We start from the raw sequence: 22117 nt of genomic DNA, 5'->3' as shown, positions 1-22117 counted from the left end.
CTGGACTTGTGATATTTCAACTCCCTTACTGTTAAGAGGCTTCTATAATAACCGAGTCCTGTAACTCTTAGACATGAGTAAAAAAAAGGAATTGTATCCTTCACTATGAATCTTAACTTTTATATGGTTAGGTTCCTTACATAAAACTGTGCTCAAAATACGTTTCATGTAGCTGACAGGTGAGAATGAAACTGTAAGCATTCCTATTTTGTGTCAGAAAACAATTCAGGTACCTTTTGATTTCTTTGTAAGCTTTGTGAGAGGGGGAGAGAAAAAGAAGGACTCATTTTCCTCTAGGGAGAGCTTCTGATGCATGCCAATTTTGCTGGATCTGGTCCTTGTAATACGAGTACCATGAACTGCTAAAGTTCTCTCCATTTCATCAAGTCTTGATTCAGTTAGGTCTGCAACTAGCAAAGAAGGATTGCAATCAGTTCTTTGAGGCAAGCCTTCTTCCTCTGTGCTTTCCTCTGATACTGATTGTAGTTGCCTCTTTCTGTTTCTATGTCCAGCTCTGGCTGAAGTCCTGGTTGTAGCCAATGCCTCAACTAGCTGAACAGGTGTTTTCTCTAGAGTGGGTTTTCCAGTACCTGTTTTTTCTACTTTAGCAGGTGTAACTCTTGTTGCTCTTCTCTTAGGGGTATCAGGCATTTTCTCTCTCTCCTCTGAATATATGGCTTCCTGAGTGGGTATAGAATCTGTACCTGAAGACAGATTTAATGTCCTTCTTCTAACATTTCTTCTAGTAGTTACAGAAGATTTAAGTTCCATTTGGTGATGAGATGGCTTAGATGTATCAAGCTCACAATTTTCTGAAACTTCTGATGATGTACTAATCTTTTTCCTCCTGCCTCTTCTAGTTGGCACAGGCAGCTGCTGCTCATAGGGCTCTGACTCCTGATCAGTAATGATGTTTTCAGTAAGCTGTAAACTAACACTTTTTAGTTTTCTTCCCCTTTTAATGGGACTGACTGCCATTTTTACCTTGTGATCAGTGAAAAGCTGGCTATTTTCTTGATTCCCTGCTGAACTTTTTGCTCCTCTACCAGTCCTTTTAGAAGTAGCTGAAGAAGCAGTTAAGCTACCTGCAAGAGGAATTTCCTCATTAGCCTGTTCAGAAAGTACTGATGCAGGTTCCCTGGTTCTCCTTAACCCTCTCCTCGGAGTACCAACCATCTGTAATGACTGTCCAATAGAATGAACATTGTCCGATGTTTCTAGATGAGTCCCCCTAGTTTTCCTGGGTCTTCTCCTAGGAGTATCAGGGATCTGAGATATTTGCTGATCTTGAGAATTTCCATCAGAATCAAGATGGGAACCTTCATGAATCGCAGAAGTTTCTTTTGTTCGCCTAGCACTTCTCCTCAGGGTACACAGTCCCAACAGATCTGGTCTGCTTGTATTTGACAGCTGTTGAGCATCTGTTGAGGGGATATTTAGATTTTTGCTCTTTCGTCCCCTTGGACGTTTGGGTGTCACCACATAGTCTACTTGACAAACACTGACATTATCTGCACTTGCTTCCGGCACCGTTGTTAGTGGAGTCTTTATTGACTTCTGGGAAATAGCTACCTTTTTGCTCATTAAAGGTATACTTTCATGAACAGACTGTTCCACTATTTCAGAAGTGAATTCTTTACTTCTTGTGTCTTTGATTATGTCTAATAAATTTTCAGCAATAGCTACCTTAACAGGTTCAGGCACATATGGGAATGCCTCTGCAATATTCTGAGACTCCTGATCACTAGTTACAGTGGGCACTGAATTCGTAATGTTCTCTTGGTTATCAATAGTGCCTACATGATTCATATTCTTGTCCTCTGTTTTTGTGCTAACTGGTTTAGTAGATATATCTAATGTTGTTGGGTCTCCTGTCTCAGTTTCACCGTCTTCTCCCTCTAAGATTAAAGTAAAATTGCTTTCAGACATGAAAAGCTCTCCATCCCCTTCAGCTGTGTCACATTCATCGGTGTCTTTAGTATCAGGCAAGTCACAAATGAACTGCTGTTTGATAGCATCAAAGTTGTATTGAAGTTTAAGAGTGCCTGATGGATATTGCTCATTAAATGGAGTTGTCTCCACTGTTTCTTCTGAAGCTTGGACATCAGGGGTGCCATCTTCAATAATCTAAAATAAAAGTAAACAGGTCAATTAGTAATAACGTATTAGTTTCTGCATATACTAACTTTCAGCAGGCCTTGATACGATTGAGGTCAATGGTGCCCCCTTCTTTTAAATCATTATTGAGCACAGTAATTAGAAGTAAACAAATCATTCTCTATTACACACAAAATGCACGCAATTTAAGGGACTGAAAATAAGTATTTATTACATGGAACCAGACAGTTAAGCAGTTTTAGATTTTCTGTTTACAATTATGAAGATTTTCTAGCAGCAAGGAGTCAACTGCATTGTTTTACAAGTCTGAGGTAGATCAGGAACTGCCTCCAGTCTACTCTAAGAGGAATACTTAGTGGCTGACTTTATGTTAAATAGATTGAAATATGACAACTATGTTCAGATCCATAGTTTTACTTATGAGTCTGGATCCGCATCTGATTTTTATGGCTTGGTTCCTTCCCTAGATTTAACCAAGAAGTAAGTGATGGTAGGACATGCTCTTCCTTTGGTAATTATCAAGTTGTGACCTACAATATGTGACCCGCAGTAACCAAAAGAAAGGGGACACCAGAGCAGAAGAAAAAAGAAAAGATCGGGGGCTTAGGGCCCTTAGAACGACTCAAATCCTGAGAACGAGCAGTGATGTAAATATAAAAATCGTAAGATTCATCAAGTGAGGGAATCACAATATTGGTCTGAGCAAACAGAAAATATTTTAGGCTGTGAAAACTCCAGTCATGGCTATTGGCTCTACAGCAGTCCAGCTTGTGGACAGATTGGCTGACATACAAGAGATAAAAACAGTGCTGAACTGGGGAATTATTTTGGATTGTACAAAACAGCTCATGTAATGAATTCACTGTCTCCCATTCTTTGCAGTTCCCTATCCCGGACAGGATTGCTGTCTTTCCTTTGTGTCCATATAGTATGGATGGGTTCTTACAATCTGAGGAAGAAAAGTATTTCCCCTCCATTGGCCTCAGTGGGAAGAGAAATTGTTCTTTAGACTTAAATGGGGTGGGATGAAAAACTTTCTGTCCCATCCTTTCCAATAGATATACTACTGACCAAGCTGAGAGAAAACTCCTCAAAAGACAAGTCTGTATTAGCATTCACTTCTCATTTTCCTGCCTCCTGTCCTCTTAACTATTGGAATGAAATCTTATTAAGAAAACCTGCCACTCAAGTGTGACTAGTAGATTGACTAAACCTGAGGAACACTGACACTGTACAACCTTCAACACTGACTCAAAGATGTCAACAGAAAAGCAGGACATCCCACTCTAAACTCGAGGCTTTAACAAAGGGAAAGAGAAGCCAAAGAGGGAAGCCTGCAGGTCTGCTAGTGGGAGAAGGAGGTGGGAGTAGGCACGGGTAGAAAAGCCCTTCCTGTGCTCCAGGTGGCTCTCTACCAGCAGCTATGTCACCAACCTCAGTAGCTTTGTTTCTTGCCTCCCTCATGGCAGCTGCTCCTTTCTTTTCCCCACAGAAGGTTCTTAACCCACTATTACTAGAACCAAGAGTACTCGGACCTTCCATACCCTGGCCTCCAGTCTCCAAAGCTGCCAAAGGCAGAATGTCTATATACCTTCAGAGTCTCAGCCAAGAAATGGAGACTGCATCCCTGTGCTTAGCTGTGAGCTCAGAGTGTGTGTGTTGTACTCTCCTACCCAGCCCTTTGAGCTTCACAAGATGACAACAGTGAAATCTCTCTTCTCACCACAGGCATAATTCTGCACAGTGATTCTGAGTCTGCCCTGTATACTGCTCACATGTATCAAAATAACTCCCACAGCTCTTTCTTCAGCCATATGCAGAGAGAGAGGTTGTAAAAATCACATCATAGACGAAATTCAGTAAGACAACTGGAGGTTTAACAATTCTATTTTTTAAGTTTAAGAATACTGCAGTGAACCATCCTTTAAAATCATAACTAAGGATGCGAGTCTGTCACGGAAGTCATGGTTTCCGTGACTTTCCAGGACCGCCTTGACTTCTGCAGCAGCCAGAGCAGCTGGTCCGGGGGCCGCCTGAGTAGCTCAGGCAGCCCCTGGGCCAGCCACACTGGCCGCTGCTGGGGCTGTGTCAGGCCACCGCACCCTCCCGCCCCCCTAGCAGCAGCAGGAGTTTGGATGTGGGAGGGGGCTCAGGGTTAGGGCAGGGGGTTGGGGCCCGGGAAAGGGTGAGAGTTCTGGGCAGCGCTTACCTTGGGCGAACTCCCTGGAAGCGGCGACATGTTCCTCAACTCCTAGGTGGAGGTGAGGCTAGGGCTGTTCTGTGCGCTGCCCCTCCCCAAGTGCCATAGCTCCCATTGGATGGGAACTACGGCCAATGGAAGCTGGGGGGGCAGCGCCTGCAGGCAAAGGTAGCACATAGAGTCCCTCAGCCGCTACTCCGGCTAGGGAGCCTGCCAGCCCCGCCAACTTCCACCCCCAATTAGTAACAGGGGTCCCAAGCTGCCCCAAAGCACCCAAGATTTAGTCAGGGGTATATAGTACAAGTCATGGACAGGTCACTGGCCATGAATTTCTGTTTACTGCCCGTGACCTGTGCATGCCTTTTACTAAAAATACCCATGACTAAAACGTAGCCTTAATCATAACTAACGTCAGAGGTTCTATAAATTGGACTTTGAACCCCTAAATGAAATTTCTATTTAGTTGGAAACAACCTGGCAGTCCAATTATTACATTACTGAGAAACTGTTTATACTAACTACGAACAGTGGATAAAAATTTCCAACTATCTAAGTTCCTATGTCACTTTTGAAAACAGGACTTAGGACCCTAAGTCTCCGAAAATTACTGGAGTGTAGGCACCCAAGTCACTTAGGCGCTTTTGAAAATTTTACTGAGGGAGCCTCAGTTTTGTTAAAATGAAACTGCACTGCCCCCTCTACTTGCTTTTAGCCTTAAAACAGATATTTGATTTTGGACCACTTCACATAAGGCCTTGCATAAATGTTTATATTTAAGCAAATCAGATTAATATGTAACTGGTCCAATCTGATTTTAGGAAAAGAAGGATGTTGACTATGTGTTGGTAGTTATTTGTATTGCTGTAGCAATACCCATCTTGAGATGCTGTGGAAACACAAGGGAATACATGATCTCTAGCTAAGCAATGAAGTTAATAGTCACGTTACGTCAACTGAAGAGACTTACAGGTCACATGAAAACATTTAGATGCCAACTGCCAAGGTTCTCCGGTTTCCCCAAGAGTTTTTCTGTCTTGTACTAACTTAGCAAAATGGGCAAATAATTCACTTACGTTAACTTCTTTAGTTTCAGGAGGACTTTTAGAAGTAGATGTTTTTTCTTGCAGGAACAGAACATTTTCTTCTATTGCAGCTTCCTCAGACTTCTGATCTTCATGTAGGTCCTCACTCCTTTCCTCTTGAAGTTGGTTTTCTGAATGAGTACTGGGAATATCCTCACTGTGAAGGATACTGATCACAGCTGAAAGAGATTTTTTCCCAGTAAATTTCTGACTTCAGGTTGTCTGGCATAAAAAGCTGAACAAGTTGGACTTATTTTAACTGCTGCATAAATACTGAGGATTGTATTAACTGAGGGTACGTCTATACTACCCGCCAGATCGGTGGGTAGTGTTCGATGTATCGGAGATAGATTTATTGAGTCTTGTCTAGATGCGATAAATCGATCCCCGAATCGATGCCCATATTCTACCTCAGCAGGAGGAGTAAGCGGAGTTGACGGGGGAGCCATGGCAGTCGACTCGCCGCCGTGAGCATGGCCAGGTAAGTCGAACTAAGATACTTCGACTTCAGCTACGCAAATACAATTCCTCTGCCCTGCTATCACATAGGCTGCCAATGCAATGCTACTGAACTCATCTTGTTCTGCCTCCATGTAGGATGAGACAGAGTAGGTATTCCATGTTCCAAAACCTAGCAGCCAAGCCCACCTCACTTGGCAAGACTGAACTATGTAGAGATAAAGGGCCTCACACCAAAGAGTCACAAGGAAGGAGTTAAGAGCCCTCAACCCTTGAGACAGGAAATGTGGTTGTACAGATACCTTACCTCCTTGTTACTTCTTTCCCACAGCTAGAGTACCAAGCCCCCTGCCATCAATTAGAAGGGTGTTTAAAGCCTGTGTCCGTTGCACACTTGATCTCAATTCTGCAGCAAAGATGTACAATTTGCAGCAGTGTGCTATGCACACAGAAATGAATTGTAATATCAATTTTCCTAAAACTCTAATTCAATAAAAAGGTGTGTGTTAACTCTGTCTCCTCTAAACACAGGTTCTTTGATAAGTATATTCTAGCTCTAAGTTGACAAAAATTTGCATTACCAAGCTTCACTTCAATCTGTTAAGTGTGAAGTGACAGGGTAAGTTGTGCATTTAACCCTGGCAGCTCAAATACTTTTTATGCGCCTAACTACAGCTACCTTAACTCAACAGTGAAAACTTTTACTTGTTGCTAAATATACCAAACATACATACATTTAGAATCTGCTCCTGGTGCCTCCAAAGCCTGTGATCTTGTGAGAGGCAGCTCTTTTTCTTCTGATAAAGATGACATCTTGGACTCTTCGGTGGCAGTTTCACTTTGTAAACAGAAAAGAAACAAGAGGTGGAACCCCTGTATTTGTTTTTTAAAAGTTCTGTTCTAGTTTTAAAATACTCATGTCCATGCTCATAACAGTACATATTCAGAACAAGAATTGGAACTACCTACCCCAAAATATTAGCGTTCAGCTCAGGTCTCATTGTAAACACACACACACACACACACGGCATGATTCAAGTATTAAATGTCCATTCACTGTAAGTGTTTTAATCGTTTAAAAAAAATGACAGTAATAAAAATACTTTTCTGTAGAATGATTATTTATGTAACTACTATAACAAAAGTTTAGAACAAATTGTACAAAAAGTGGGTCTGTACCAATAAAGTTACCATAAATTATTCTGTTTTCCTACACATGGTTAGGTACTTGCAGGACTTTTCAATACAATGATTTTGTACAAAATGTTGTCAAAATACACTAAAGTAAACCAGCTGAAAGAATCCCCCGGAAAACTTTTCAGTCATAGGAACCTTAGGTATTACTTTTAATTACACGAGGTACATAATTTTCAGACAGAAGTGAGACTTTCAAGTACAGAGTGTCAGTTTAACAGACTCAAATTGGGAAAACTTTAAATAGCCTTGTGATTGAATTAACCAGTTTGTAACCACAGTACTTTGTGAAGACTGTCTTTCTGAGAGTTAACGTTTGATTATTAACCACCGAGGTTATGTTTATGCAGGAAGATGCAAGGAACCCTGATAGGATGTAGGTTATGAAAGTAAAATAGAGAACCAATTTGAACTTAAGACAATAGAGCTTTTAAAGTATAAGAAATCCAACTGGCACTGATATTTGTATACCCAAATTATTTATTTATTTTTACATATTTACCTTTCACCAGCTGACAAACAAGTAGAGACTCCAGCAACTTGAAAGGTGCTTAAGTGATTCAACACCAACATACCCTCCTCAGGAAGGGTAGGACATTCTATTTCTGTCCTTTCCAGAAATCCTAGGAACAACATTGTTAACAGCTGAACAACAGGTAGCTACTTGCATTAAGCACAACATGAGTTCTTTGATAAAGTTTACTTGATTTTAAATTACAAACCTCATTATGTGCTTCATTATTTTGCTTATTTAAAATGCAAAAGTGATCTACTAATGCAATGCTGTGGTTGAGATTTAAATGCACAAAAAGTCTGAGTTATTGCTCCCACTACAAAAAAAAAAAAAAAAAACCTCCGCGCGCTCTCACAATCATAGAAATCTAGGGCTGGAAGGGACCTCAAAAAGGTTGAGAACCTTCTGATGAAAAGTATTTTTCTATTACTGTATAATTTGATTTCATATTTTGTTACCTTTGCCCTCATATTATTTTTCTTTCAAGGGAAACAAATGAACAAATGGCAAAATTTTAGGGGGTAGGAAAAGATTTATATAGAAGCTGACTATTAGAATTAAAACTGGATTAGCAACTGAAAATTTCAAACAATATCTTTTGCTCTTAAAATTAGAAGCTTAAGTCCAACTCTTTCCCTTTCTTTGGATTTTGAATATTTATCTCCATATCTTTTATTTTTGTTTCTTCTCCATTCTCTTACCAGAGATCTTTCCAATATGCTATAATGTTGATCGCCCTGGTTGAGATGGGCTTGACTTTGGTCTCCCCAGAGGCTGGTAATGCTAGTAACATGAGTGACATGCTTTTCCTCCCTTGCATCCCCAAAAGGTAGGAGGGGAGAAGCACAATCAAATGCTTTTGGCACTTGAGTGAGGAATAAAGCTTGATCTTAAACTAATGCATTGCCAGGCTAACCCCTTGAACACCACTATCATTTCTGTCTTGCAATACTTAATTTTGTGCATTTCTTTAGCCTCTTTCTTGTCTGGGTGCCTGCTTTCTCCCTCATCGTTATTACTCTCAGAGACCTGATTTAGGACCACACTGCTGGACCAAAATGGTTTAAGTAGAAGCAGCAAGACTACCTTCTGCCAGTGATAAAATATCACATTTATACTGTAATTGTACAGAACCCTTTCCATCACAGCCCAACATAACAAGAAGGTTTCTTGTAAAGATTACCTAGTGATGATTATGCTTGGAAAAGCATCTTGTATTTTTTGTCCAAGTACAAATTATTGTTATTGGATCGTTAAGGTCACTGAGCTATTTTCTTACAGATATTTGGACCTGGATTATTCCCCTCTGCTTGTGTAAATAAGTGGAGACTGTATTTGGGAACTTCTGCTGCTCACATTGAGGTGCCTCACTCTGGTGTCTATGACAACAAACCAGCCCCCAAGACCCTGAAGAACCTTTCCATTCAAATACACTACGTGCATTAATACTTGACTGCATAACCCACTGGTGTGAACACAGCAATTTTAAGATTCCATGCCACACACAGATGGACACTTGCATGCCTCTACCAGAAATAGCATAGCTTGGATACAATTCAATAGACAGAAAAGATTACTATACAGTCCCAGTATAACGTTTTCAAATATGTCTAACTTATCAACATTTTCAAATAGATCAAAGGCCTTCTCAATGAGGACTAAGCCTCTGACAAATCTGAAGCAGCTATTTAATCCTAAACATCAAAGAACAGGGTATAAATGTAGCTGATGAAAAGTCTTTCATACTCAAAAACCAAAAAAACAACCACATGTAAACCCAAACTAGAAATATCAGCTTTCAAAAATAAGAAATTGTTGCCTCTTGGTTGGGACTAAGCACAAGGAAAGTCAGCCCAAAGTGCAACACATGAGAAAGTTAAGGATGCCTCAAAATAGAGGCTTATAGTGGAAGGACCTTTTCAACTATGGAGGTCTTGCACACTTGTGGACTCTATATCAATATTTGCTACTGTCCACTATAATTATCATTTAACCTTTTAAAAGGCACCCAAATGGTCATTTAATTAGATTACTTAAGTGACCACATGACAACACATACCAGTGTGTTTCTCCAGCTCTGAAGAAGTCTGTTGTTCAAACTGCAAAGGCTCACTTTTGACCACCTCACTGCCTTCTTCCTCCATCTCTTCCTGTAGGATAGCAACATCTTCAGCAGAAGAATTAGCTGGTTTAGAAGTTATGAAGATAACATCATCTTCAAGGTCGTCTGGTGATCTTGCATCATGATATTCCAGGGTAGTTTGGTCTGACCTGGCAGAAAAATTACTAGTTTCTTTGCTGACTTCCATTTTCTCCAGGACATCTCCTGCTATCCTTTCTGAGGACTCATTCATTTCTGCATGATCCTCCTCAGGACAGCTCAAAGTAAAGGGAGAAATTTTATCTCTGTCCTTAGACCAAGTGTCCTCCAATTGAACTCCAAGGTTATGTTCAGATGAAGCTACAAGGTGTTTTGTTTTATCATCTCCTAGCATCTTTATTTAAAACAAAAAAAACAAAATAAAGTAATTAATGAAACCCAAATTTTTCTAAGGAATAAAGACATATGAAACTTATTTATGATATTTGGACATAGTCAAGATACTGACAATTAAAGCTATTTCTTAACCATGTTACTAATACCATCTTAGCTTTTAAAACCAGAGTTTAAAAACTGAATTGACTTTTCACTAGAGTATTTACTTACTGATTTCAGTCAGCTTGGAGGGTTAAAGTGAACTGTGGTCAGTTTATTTTCGGTTTATTGTCTCACTTTCCCGTTCTCATATTCCAACCCACTACTGTTTTCAAGTTTTCAAAAAGAGGGAACTTCCCTTACACATTAAGGTTGGCCCTAGTCTACTTGACAATGTCACTTTAATTTATATCCATTTTATATAGATTATAAAAAGATTTCGGTGTTCATTAGTCTTATAATCTGGAACAAGTAGATTAAAGTGACCATACTCCACTATTGAGATTTAAAAATAAATTAACATACATGAACTCTCCATACAAGAAGTATTAAATACTATTCATGACTTGTATTTGTTACCTTTAAAAGACCATTTGTGCTTGGTCAACCTGTTATGTGTATTCTGTTCAAATTTCAAACAGTAGCCATATACACCTCTAACCCGATATAACGCTGTCCTCGGGAGCCAAAAAAAAAAAAAAAATCTTACCGCATTATATCGAACTTGCTTTGATCCGCCGGAGCAGACAGCACTATATATATCGGGGCAGAGGTGTATTATAAAATCTACTGGATACGGATATAAGACGGTCTCTTTTTTCCACTAAAATGATTTCCCATACTTCAATTCTCCATGCCACTACTGCAGATTTGGCTGTTAGCAACAATTGTGTTCATCTGGCTGCTAGCAGGAATTGTATCATTAGTGGATCCTTCCTCAAATCAATAACCTCCTTTGGATAGTAACTTAATAGAGACAGTATGGGTTCTGTGGGTTGGTAGCATAATTTTGGTTATCCTGAAAGTTCTATTTATTATTTTTCTCCAAAATATCATCTCAGGGCATTCCACCACATATGCAGAAAGGTCCCTATTTCTTCACATCCTCTCCAGAATTTATGACTCTCTTTTGTTTATATTTTCTTTAGCTTAAATAGAATGAGATACCATTGATAAAGCATTCTGTAATGATTTTCCTTAATAGTTACACAAATAAATGAGGTTTTGGCCTTCCTCCAGACACTTGTTTCAAAGTCAGATCTGCTTTTAGATCCTTTCCCCACTCCCCCCGTCCCTCTCTTCTAGATCCATCAGTAACAATATGTTACATACCATTCACAGATCAGGCCCTTTGAGGTGGCCTTCCTTGTAATTAGTATTTCTATCCTTGTTTTAATGGTCTCCTGAAATTTGGGCTTCCTACATGGGATATGATAACAGCTGGCCAATGGTTGTATACCCTTTTTCTTCCTATACTATTGAAATATTTTCAGTGGTACATAGATTGCAATTTCCTGAAAGAATTTACATGGAAGAGCACCTTGTATTTCTTGTTCAAAGACTTGTGATAGGACTGTTAAGGTCATTGTGCTATTTCAATATGGATACTTGTATTTCCGTTTGCATAAATTCTATTACCATTACAATAGTTTTTGGTTTCTGAGTTAATTTTTGCTTATCCTTTGACTTGCCATTATACACACGTAACATACACTGAACAATCTACAGTGACGTACTGCAAGCTTTAAAAACATAAACCAAGTTGCAATCTACAAAGCTTTAAAACTCTCCACCATCACTTCCCTTTCACCAACTGTGGTCCAACTTACCCCAGCTGTCCATTTGGAAGTTGGGTTCTCTTCCCTGAATGAAATTCTGGGTTCTTTTGCCCGAAGAGGAGGAGTAACTGATCTTCCTGGAGATGCAGAAGGAGTTGCTAAGGGTGTGGTGCGAAGACTGGATCTCAAAATAGACTGCAGAGTAATCCCAGGGAAACCAGAAGCAGCAGAAGATGTGGCCAAAGCTTTAGCTCTCTATGTAAAGGAACAAACATCTTAATTTGATCTTTGAACTGAAGACTACATGCAAAGTGTCCATTCCATGGAACATCACTGCTGCAGTAGTTGCGCAAACTGGGCATTGAAAGATGGGTCATGAAAATTAAACATATGGAAAGTAATCTGTATGAAGAGATTTTTAAGACTGAGTATGTAAATCAGAACAAAGACAGGTATGGTCATGACAAAGTACAAAAAGAATGGCACCAAGTAGCTAAATGAAAAGTTTCTTCATACTTTCATTATTCAACAAAGAGATTCAAATATCGCAGCAAACTGTAAACAAAACAGAAGTATGTATGAATAATAAAACAATGGCACTTACTGTCATAAGATATTGTTGAGGCCATGAGGTTAATGAAGTTCACAAACAGACTGACATTTTTATACGCATAAAAACATCTAGTTACAGTAGACAGGAGAAGAAAACATACGGGATATAAGCCATCATGCTTAGGAGTTTAAGTCAAACTAATTACTAGGGGCTAAAATAAACTTCCCCTAGGGGCTAGTTATTCCATAACTGGCCTAAGTAGTATTTGGACATGTTGTCGTTCCCCATTTCAGCACTCTTGCCTGCACTTCAATACAAATAAATTTGTTTTATAAAGCTATTTGGTAAAGTATAAACTGTTAATAGATAACAATTTTATCATTTTGTAATACTCCTCTCCTTAAATCTGTTATCCACATATTGCTTCTAATGGAATTAGGCACATACAAATAAAATGCATATATGGGAGATCCAACAATTCAAAACCTACATGCTTGGCATTGTGGATTGTGGGGTGGTTTGTTCCATAAAAGATATTTAAAAATACTTCAAGTTTAGCAATTTTACATACCTTAACCACAAGAGGAGTCTCCAGCAAATTAAACTCCGATGCTCTTGAAATGTTCGTGTGCAATATGGCGCTCCGTGAGTTTGACTGTAACGGGCTGGATATAGTACATGAAGTAGAAGCTCTACATGGTGTCTGCCAATTACTCTCAAATGAGGGAGAACACAGAGGAACAGGACGAACCACCAAATCCAGCAATCTGCCGAGATTTAAATGAGGATATTGATATAATAGTCATCACAGAAACTTGGTGGAATGAGGATGATGTATGGGACACAGTAACACCAGGGTACCAAATATATCGGAAGGACAGAACAGGTTGTGCTGGTTGGAGAGTGGCACTATATGTGAAAGAAAGTGTAGAATCAAATGAAAGAAAAATCTTAAAAGAACCAAACAGTACCATAGAATCTCTATGTATAGTAATTTCATGCTTCATATTATCGACCAGCTGAACAGGATTGGTGATAGTGATTGTGAAATGATCAGGGAGATTAGAGATGCTATAAAAATAAAAAACTCAGTAATAATCGGAGATTTCAACTATCCCCATATTGACTGGGTACATGTCACCTCAGGACGGGATGCAGAGATAAAGTTTCTTAACACCTTAAATGACTGCTTCTTGGAGCAGCTAGTCCAAGAACCCACAAGAGGAGAGGCAATTCTTGATTTAGTCTTAAGTGGAGCATAGGATCTGGTCCAAGAGGTGAATATAGCTGGACCGCTTGGTAATAGTGACCATAATATAATTAAATTTAACATCCCTGTGGCGGGGAAAACACTACAGCAGCCCAACACTGTAGCATTTAATTTCAGAAAAAGAGACTACACAACAATGAGGAAGTTAGTTAAACAGAAATTAAAAAGGTACACTGCCAAAAGTGAAAGCCCTGCAAGCTGCACCAAAACTTTTTAAAGACACCATAATAGAGGCTCAACTTAAAATGTATACCCAAATTTAAAAAAATAGTAAGAGAACCAAAAAAGTGACACCATGGACAAAAAGGCATCCTTTAAAAAGTGGAAGTTAAATCCTACTGAGGAAATAGAAAGGAGCATAAACTCTGGCAAATGAAGTGTAAAAATACAATTAGGAAGGTCAAAAAAAAAAAAAAAATCTGAAGAACAGTTAGCCAAAGACTCAAAAAGTAATAGCAAGATTTTTTTTTTTTTTTTAAGTACATCAGAAGCAGGAAGCCTGCTAAACAACCAGTTGGGCCACTGGAGCATCGAGATGCTAAAGGAGCACTCAAGGACGATAAAGCCATTGTGGAGAAACTAAATGAATTCTTTGCATCGGTCTTCACAGTTGAGAATGTGAGGGAGATTCCCAAATCTGAGCCATTTTTTTTAGGTGACAAATCAGAGGAATTGTCCCAGATTGAGGTGTCATTAGAGGAGGGTTTGGAACAAATTAATAAACTAAACAGTAATAAATCATCAGGACCAGATGGTATTCACACAAGACTTCTGAAGGAACTCACATGTGAAAGTGCAGAACTAGCTATGGTTTGTAACCTATCATTTAAATCAGCTTCTGCACCAAATGACTGAAGGATAGCTAATGTGACACCAATTTTTAAAAAGGGCTCCAGAGGTCTACAGGACGGTAAGCCTGACTTCAAGGCAAACTGGTTGAAACTATAGTAAAGAACAAAATTGTCAGACACATAGATTAACATAATTTGTTGGAAAGTCAACATGGTTTTTGTAAAAGGAAAGCATGCCTCACCAATATACTAGAATTCTTTGAGGGAGATCAACAAGCATATGGACAAGGGGGATCCAGTGGATACAGTGTACTTAGATTTTCAGAAAGCCTTTGACAAGGTCCCTCACCAAAGGCTCTTAAGCAAAGTAAGCTGTCATGGGATATGAGGAAAGGTTCTCTCATGGATTGGGTAACTGGTTAAAAGATAGGAAACAAAGGGTAGGAATAAATGGTCAGTTTTCAGAATGGAGAGAGGTAAACAGTGGTGTCCCGCAGGGGTCTGTACTGGGACCAGTTCTATTCAACATATTCATAAATTATCTGGAAAAAGGAATAAACAGTGAGGTGGCAAAATTTGCAGATGATACAATACTACTCAAGATAGTTAAGTTCAAAGCAGACTGCGAAGAGCTACCAAAGGATCTCACAAAACTTGGCAACTGGGCAACAAATTAGCAGATGAAATTCAATGTGGATAAATGCAAAGTAATGCACATTGAAAAACAGAACCCCAATCATACATATAAAATAATGGATTCTAAATTAGCTGTTACCACTCAAGAAAGAGACCTTGGAGTCATTATGGATAGCTCTCTGAAAACATCCGCTCAATGTGCAGCGGTAGTCAAAAAAGCAAACAAACAATATTGGGAATCATTAAAAAAGGAATAGATAAGACAGAAAATATCATGTTGCCTCTATATAAATCCATGGTATGCCCACACCTTGAATAATGAGTGCATATGTGGTCACCCCATCTCAAAAAAAGATATATTGGAATGGAAAAGGTTCAGAAAAGGGCAACAAAAATGATTAGGGATATAGAACAGCTTCCGTATGAGGACAATAAGACTGGGACTTTTCATCCTGGAAAGAGACGACTAAGGGGGGATTTGATAGAGGTCTATAAAATCATGACTGGTGTGGAGAAAGTAAATACGGAAGTGTTGTTTACTCCTCCTCATAACACAAGAAATAGGGATCACCAAATGAAATTAATAGGCAGCAGGTATAAAACAAACAAAAGGAAGTTTTTTTTTTTTTTCTTCACACAACACACAGTCAACCTGTGGAACTCCTTGCCAGAGGATGTTGTGACAGCCAAGACTATAACAGGGTTCAAAAAAGAACTAGATCAGGGGTCTCAAACTCAGATGACCTCGAGGACCACATGAGGACTAGTGCATTGGCCCGAGGGCTGAATCACTGACACCCCCCACTTGCTGCCCCTGGCCTCGCCCCCGCCCCCACCCCCCCTTCATGAGGCCCCGCCCCTGCCCCGCCTCTTCTCGCCCTTCCCTGCCCCCATTCCAACCCCTTCCCTGAAGTCCTCACTCCAACTCTGCCCCCTCCCTGCCCCCAGGGGGTGCAGGAGAGGTGTGGCAGGGGCTCAGGGCAGGGAGTTGAGGTGCAGGAGGTGTGCAGGGTGCGGCAGGGGGCACAGGGCAGAGAGTTTGGGTGCAGGAGGGGTGACGGGTGCAGCAGGGGTTTGGGGTGCAGTGTGTGGCAAGGGGTTCCAGGCATGGGGTAGGGGTGCAGGGTGTGGCAGGGGGCTCCGGGCAGGAGGTTGGGGTGCAGGGTGTGGCAGGGGGCTCCGGGCAGGAGGTTGGGGTGCAGGGTGTGGCAGGGGGCTCCGGGCAGGAGGTTGGGGTGCAGGAGGGGTGTGGGATGCGGCAGGGGGCTCTGGGCAGGGGTTGGGTGCAGGGTACGGGCTCCGGCCCAGCGCTGCTTACCTAGAGCAGATCCAGGGTGGCAGAGCCATGCACCGCGGCCAGGGCAGGCTCCCTGCCTGCCTGCCCCCGCTCTGCTCTGCTCCAGGAAGCAGCCGGAGTCCCTGGAGGGGGAAGGGGGGGGAGGGACGGCACCATGTGCTGCTCTTGCTGCTCCTCCAGGTACCTCCCCCAAAGCTCCCATTGGCCGCGGTTCCCAGTTCCCAGCCAATGGGAGCTACAAGAGCACGGATCCCTCTACTCCCCTCCCACCCCCCTGCCCGGGGCTGCAGGGGCATACAGTAGTTCAGCCGCTTCAGGGAGCGGTGCGGGGCTCACGGCGACACGGGGTGGGGGGGCGCGCGGGGAGCTTGGCAGGCTGCATAAAAGAACCTCACGGGCCGCATGTTTGAGACCCCTGAACTAGATACATTTATGGAGGATAAGGTTCAGCAATGGCTATTACCCAGGATGGGCAGGGATGGTGTCCCTAGTCTCTGTTTGCCAGAAGCTGGGACAGGGGATGGGATCACTTGATTACCTGTTCTGTTCATTCCCTCTGGCACCTGGCTTTGGCCACTGTCAGAAGACAGGATACTGGGCTAATGGACCTTTGGTCTGGCCCAGTACGGGTGTTCTATGTTCTTATTTTAAATTTAAAATGTGAAAACAGAAAATTAAGTTGCTTTCCTATAAGCTGATCTGACAGTTTACAAGATGTGACCTGATTAGAATATTTTCAACTCTACATTCTGAATTATTACAGCAACCTTAATAATGCGCCGCATGCAACTACACACCAATGAGGCCTAACTAGATATTGCCTCCATTGCCATTTTGTTTCTTTATAAATTAGAGAGAAAAAAAAAATCTCACAACTTTCGCAGGCAGCTGTGTGGGAATGTATTAAATGATCCCTCCTGAGAAAAGTGTTTGTAGGAGGAAATTCCACTTCTCCAAAGGCAACAATGTCGTATTAGGTATCCACTCACGTGAATTACAAGTCCAGAACATTCGTTAAACAGGCTGATTAGAAAACACTTTTTTTTTTTAAAAAGGTAACAGGTAAGGTTACATCTAGCTACAGCAGTTGTACTGCCCAACTTTTATCTGGGCACATTACCCAACATCCTATAACCACCTGTCTAAAACAGTCTCAAAGTTTCTCCTATATTACTGTTAATTGTTTGCATTACATTAGCACCTAGAAGACTCCACTGAGATTGACTCTCCACTGTGCAAAGGCAGGCAGTCTCTGCACCAAAGAGATTACAATCTAAACTGAAGAGAAATATTATCCCCATTTTACAAATGGGAACTGAAGCACAGAGAGTGAATGCCAGTCTAGCCTTAAGCACAAGACAATCCTTTCTCTGTACTGAGCCTCTCCTTTTACTCCCCTTCCCTCCAAACCTTCCATTCTCTATGTCCTTTCATCCTCTTATTCCTCTTCCTACTCTCACAAGCCCAGTTCCTTCATCTGCATCCTCTTCACATCCATGACAAACTCCACTCTGGCCCCATCCTTTATCTTTACCCATTCCTCTCCCCTCTACCAGCCCCCCTTTCTCCAATCTCTGTCCTCTTCTTCCCATATGTGGCAATCTGGAGAATACGTCAATGCTTTACATTTGAGTGCATCTTGAAGATCTGACTGACAAATCTGCCTCTAAACAAATTAAAGAGAGATCTTATTCTGTTCTGAGCAAGAGGAAATACAGGTATGAACTGAACAATCAGAGAAAAGGATGCTCTTTGGCAGTCAGACGATTAAAAGAAGAGGTTGGATCTATTCCAACTTAGAGTATTGACACTGAGCTACTGAGCTTACAACCTAGTACTACATGAAAAATATTTATTCTAGTTATTTGAGAATTCAAAAATAAATTTGGTCTTTTCTACATTTTTATTAAAAAAGTGTCATTTTAGTGTTCCTTTGCATTTTGTATTCATTTTTAAAATCATGACCACTGTGGAAAGACTGATAAACATTAAATTGTTAATATGATTCAAAAACTTTATCTACAGAGACTACTATGGATACATTAGTGGCAGGGGTATTTTGTAAATAAAGAGGGAAAATTCTCTTCCCATTAATACTGGCATAAATACAGTACAAAGCTATTGACTGAGAATCACTCCAAATTTATACCACTGTGTCAGAGCAGATTTTAACCCACAGGTTTAAACATTTAAAGTTTTTTTCCAGAGATTACAGAACTAAACAACAAAAATGAGAAATTTTATGAGTAGAAAAGACTAAAAAACAGGGAATAGAATAGTTATGAAGACAACTTAAACTAAGGGCTTGTCTACATGGGACATTACTGCGTGGCAAGCCTTCCATTAACCACTTCCTTACAAGAGAGCACCTAGGTAAAACTGAAGGTACTTACACTGAGAATGGAAACTGCTCAACAATTCAGCATACCCCAAACCTACTCTAAATACTTAGTCTGAAGATGTACTATACCTGGAACTTTTATGTGAAGACTTTGTAACTGGAGTGCCAACAAACGGATCAGGTAATTCTGTATCAGGGAAAGGCAGTGCCATAGGTGGTGGTTCTTCAGTTCTAGGACTGCAAATGAAAGAAGAATGTAATTGACTACTACTTGTAGTTTCTATGAGTGGGTATTTGGATTAAAGATTATTATAGCTGGAGCTGGTTGCCTCTAGTTAAAGTTGCCCGACACTTCTGATTATAAGACCCCACTTTCCAATTGCTTATAATATACCCAGACTAACTATTTGGGCTGAAATGAGGCAGATGTCCTTTGAAAAAAATAGTATTTGATCATGTAATTAAAGAACAACAATGCAGATGCACAAGGGAGCTGAATTAAATTCACAGGGAACCTTAAAACTGGCATTTCCTAACATTTGAGTGCTTGACTCTGCAAACTTCAGTTTCTTTTAACATAGTAACAAATAAACAACTATGTTTGCAGATGAGGATTTAGAAAGAAAGCCAGAAGTCAGATATGCAAAATTAACAGACTACACTTCCCATAACCTTAAATCCCCAAAACTGTCATTTTCACCTGTGTCTACAAGAAGTGAGGGTTAATGGACTCCAAAAGAGTTATCAATACAAGAATTTGCCAGTGCATGTATCACAAGTTCCTAAGAAGACAACTCAGACACCATTAATTTCCATAACTTGAATCTGTCTTGTAATGAAGTAGCCATTTCTCGCACTACATTGTCCCTTTTCTTTGTGTCCTAGTAGTTTGAACAGCAATTTCATACGGTAACATAGGAGTTCTTACCTATCATATTGAGAGAAATCACTTTTCTGTTCATTTCCCACCCAGACCTCTCCGATTTTAGATAGGACATTATTAATGAAAGTTGCTCTTGTAAGCACGTTCCCTGCAGTAGTTTGTTTTGCCACAGTTGACAATGGCTTGGGTCTTGAAACTAAAAATGAAAGGGGAAGAAAAAAAAAAAAAATCAAATCTCTGAACACTAACCAGGAGAAATTAATCGTTCATGAATTCTTAAGCAAAACTCACCTTCTCGCAGAATTGAAGAAGATAAGTGGTAAGGCTTGGCCCTCTCTACAGCCAGCTTCCTTTGCACTCTAGGAAGGATCTTTCCATACTGGTCTAATATAGAATTTCTGGCAACTGATCTCTCTCTTAAACGAGGATCACGATCATTCTAATGAACAACCAATTAAAAGCACATCAGCTAATTATGAACAAATGTTTGTTAAATACAATTAATTGACATATTTGCAGCATCTTAAGAAATTCTGAGGGTATTTAAGTTTGTGTATGATTTTTATACATATTAGACACAGAGGATCAAATTCCACCCTTCAATCCAGACTATATATTTTCATTTTTTTTTTTTACTTCAACGTGTGCGACAATTGCTCATAATGTATGGAAAGTGGTGTAACTTTCAGTGAAGCAAAAGGCACATTACATACACGTTACCTGGCATGTTTGTGTGTATTTTAATAGACACACAAAAACTCGCATTTCTTAGTCATACATGTTGGCTAAGCAGTTTGAGAATTACAGTTTAAGCTAATGAATGTTTTATTTTTTTAAACCTAATATAAATCAGAGTTACAATGCAAATGCATGTTGCTTTCCATAGGAGGCAGTTTGTTCTGGACTGGCCAATCAGAAAAGGGAACACTAGCCATTAATCTCCTCAATAAGCCTCCCATACTGGGTACAGATAAGGGTTAAAATATGTAACAAGTTTGGCAGAAGCAGGGATCAGATAACTTTCCGGACAGCAAAGACTCCAAGATACTGTGTGCAGAAGCCTAATGGCAGAACTATGTAGTTTGGACACCTTTGTAGCACTGAGATCTACTGAAATTTTTCATTTGCGCACATATATGAAAAAAAACAGTAAAATCTATCCCTTAGAATTCAATTTAACAGATTACTGCAAATGCAGAATGTGTTTGTTTTGTAACATTTAATTTTATCTAAAACTACTTTCTGAATTAGTTTGTGTCTGAAAAGTACTTTAAGTGTTAAATTTTGCTGTAATTTCATGCTGGGCAATTTATTCTAAATATTTAAAAGAATGGTAAAAAACATTTGAAAACATACAATATATATTAAAAGTGCATGCACTAAGTATTTTTACAGCATGCTACCAATTAACATTCAGTGAAATGATACATAATACATTTACCTCACCCTAGCAGAATTTGATGCTTACCATGAGATTAACTTTCAGTGACTGATTCAACTGTAATGCAGGGATGTAATTGGCACGCTGTAGATGGTGGACTAAAAGGAACTCATGATTCTGGATACCAGCACTGGTTTGCAAAAACTTCTCTAAACATTCCTAAGAGAAACAAAACTGTTTAGAGTTCTGCCTTTTTCCAAACAAATGATTAAGACTTCATTCTTGCCCAGGCTTACTTGTTCAGTATCTGTGAATGGTAATTTCAACAAATCTTCCATTAGTCCCATCTCTTGACAGACTTCATACATGTGTTTTAACAACTCTTCCACATTTAACCTAGTGGAGTGCTGCTGCAGTAGACTCCAAGCCTCCACCATACACCTGAAATTAATTTTTTAAATGCAGAGGAGGATTAACACTTTGACCAACAATTTTACTGAAGCAAGAGATGCACTACTTGTGTTAAAAAAGAACTAAACACTAAAAGATTGAATAAAATACACAATGAAAGCCAAAATCTGTTCTCTATTTTTTTTGGTTATAGTTTTTATAACAACACAGATTAATCAGGATATATTTTCTATTTCGTTACCTATTATACAATAAAACAGTGAGGTGAAGTGCAACTTCACTGCTACTTGACATTGATGGCTTCATCATCTGTATGTATCTGAGGGCTCGTCTGTGCTCTCCTTGGCACATCAAGGCTTGAATAATTTTCATATGTTGCCATGACATTGTTTTGATTGTAGCAGGATGAAATAAAAGGGCCAATGAACTCTGAAGAAGTTAGAAATGAAAATTATTAAAACTACCAACACACTCACCCCTTCCAACAAAAAAAGTCTAAAACTTCCCAAGTGAAAATAAACACCTTTCAGGTACATTTACAACATTAGAAGTAGTGTATGATTATACCTGAAACATATATTTGCCCTTCAATCTAATTTAATAAAGTAATTGGCCAGAAGACAGATTCAGTTAACCACATAATATGATTTCCGTTTCAAATAAGCAACTCATAAGATCCCCGGTTAAGAAAAACCCTGTATGTCATCTAAACTGCTAGTGACACCACCCACAA

General features: G+C 39.8%; 1 protein-coding gene across 2 annotated transcripts in view; it reads right to left on the bottom strand.

Annotated features, from left to right (window-relative positions):
- Nucleotides 1-22117, bottom strand: part of AHCTF1 (AT-hook containing transcription factor 1) — a 76365-nt gene that overhangs the window by 4677 nt on the left and 49571 nt on the right. For both annotated transcript variants that reach the window (XM_034764977.1, XM_034764978.1), the window contains exons 21-33: nt 21626-21813; nt 21270-21414; nt 21061-21192; nt 19884-20031; nt 19638-19788; nt 18839-18946; nt 12946-13141; nt 11873-12076; nt 9627-10062; nt 7556-7676; nt 6594-6697; nt 5392-5579; nt 234-2127 (exon numbers count right to left, since the gene is read on the bottom strand). In XM_034764977.1, coding sequence (XP_034620868.1) covers nt 234-2127; nt 5392-5579; nt 6594-6697; nt 7556-7676; nt 9627-10062; nt 11873-12076; nt 12946-13141; nt 18839-18946; nt 19638-19788; nt 19884-20031; nt 21061-21192; nt 21270-21414; nt 21626-21813 — 4015 coding nt within the window. The remainder of the gene's footprint in view (nt 1-233; nt 2128-5391; nt 5580-6593; nt 6698-7555; nt 7677-9626; nt 10063-11872; nt 12077-12945; nt 13142-18838; nt 18947-19637; nt 19789-19883; nt 20032-21060; nt 21193-21269; nt 21415-21625; nt 21814-22117) is intronic.

The sequence above is a fragment of the Trachemys scripta genome, chromosome 3 (assembly GCF_013100865.1).
Source record: "Trachemys scripta elegans isolate TJP31775 chromosome 3, CAS_Tse_1.0, whole genome shotgun sequence".
Classification (NCBI taxonomy): Eukaryota; Metazoa; Chordata; order Testudines; family Emydidae; genus Trachemys; species Trachemys scripta.
Note: the sequence above shows the minus strand (reverse complement) of the source record. Positions and strands in the feature narration are given on the sequence as shown.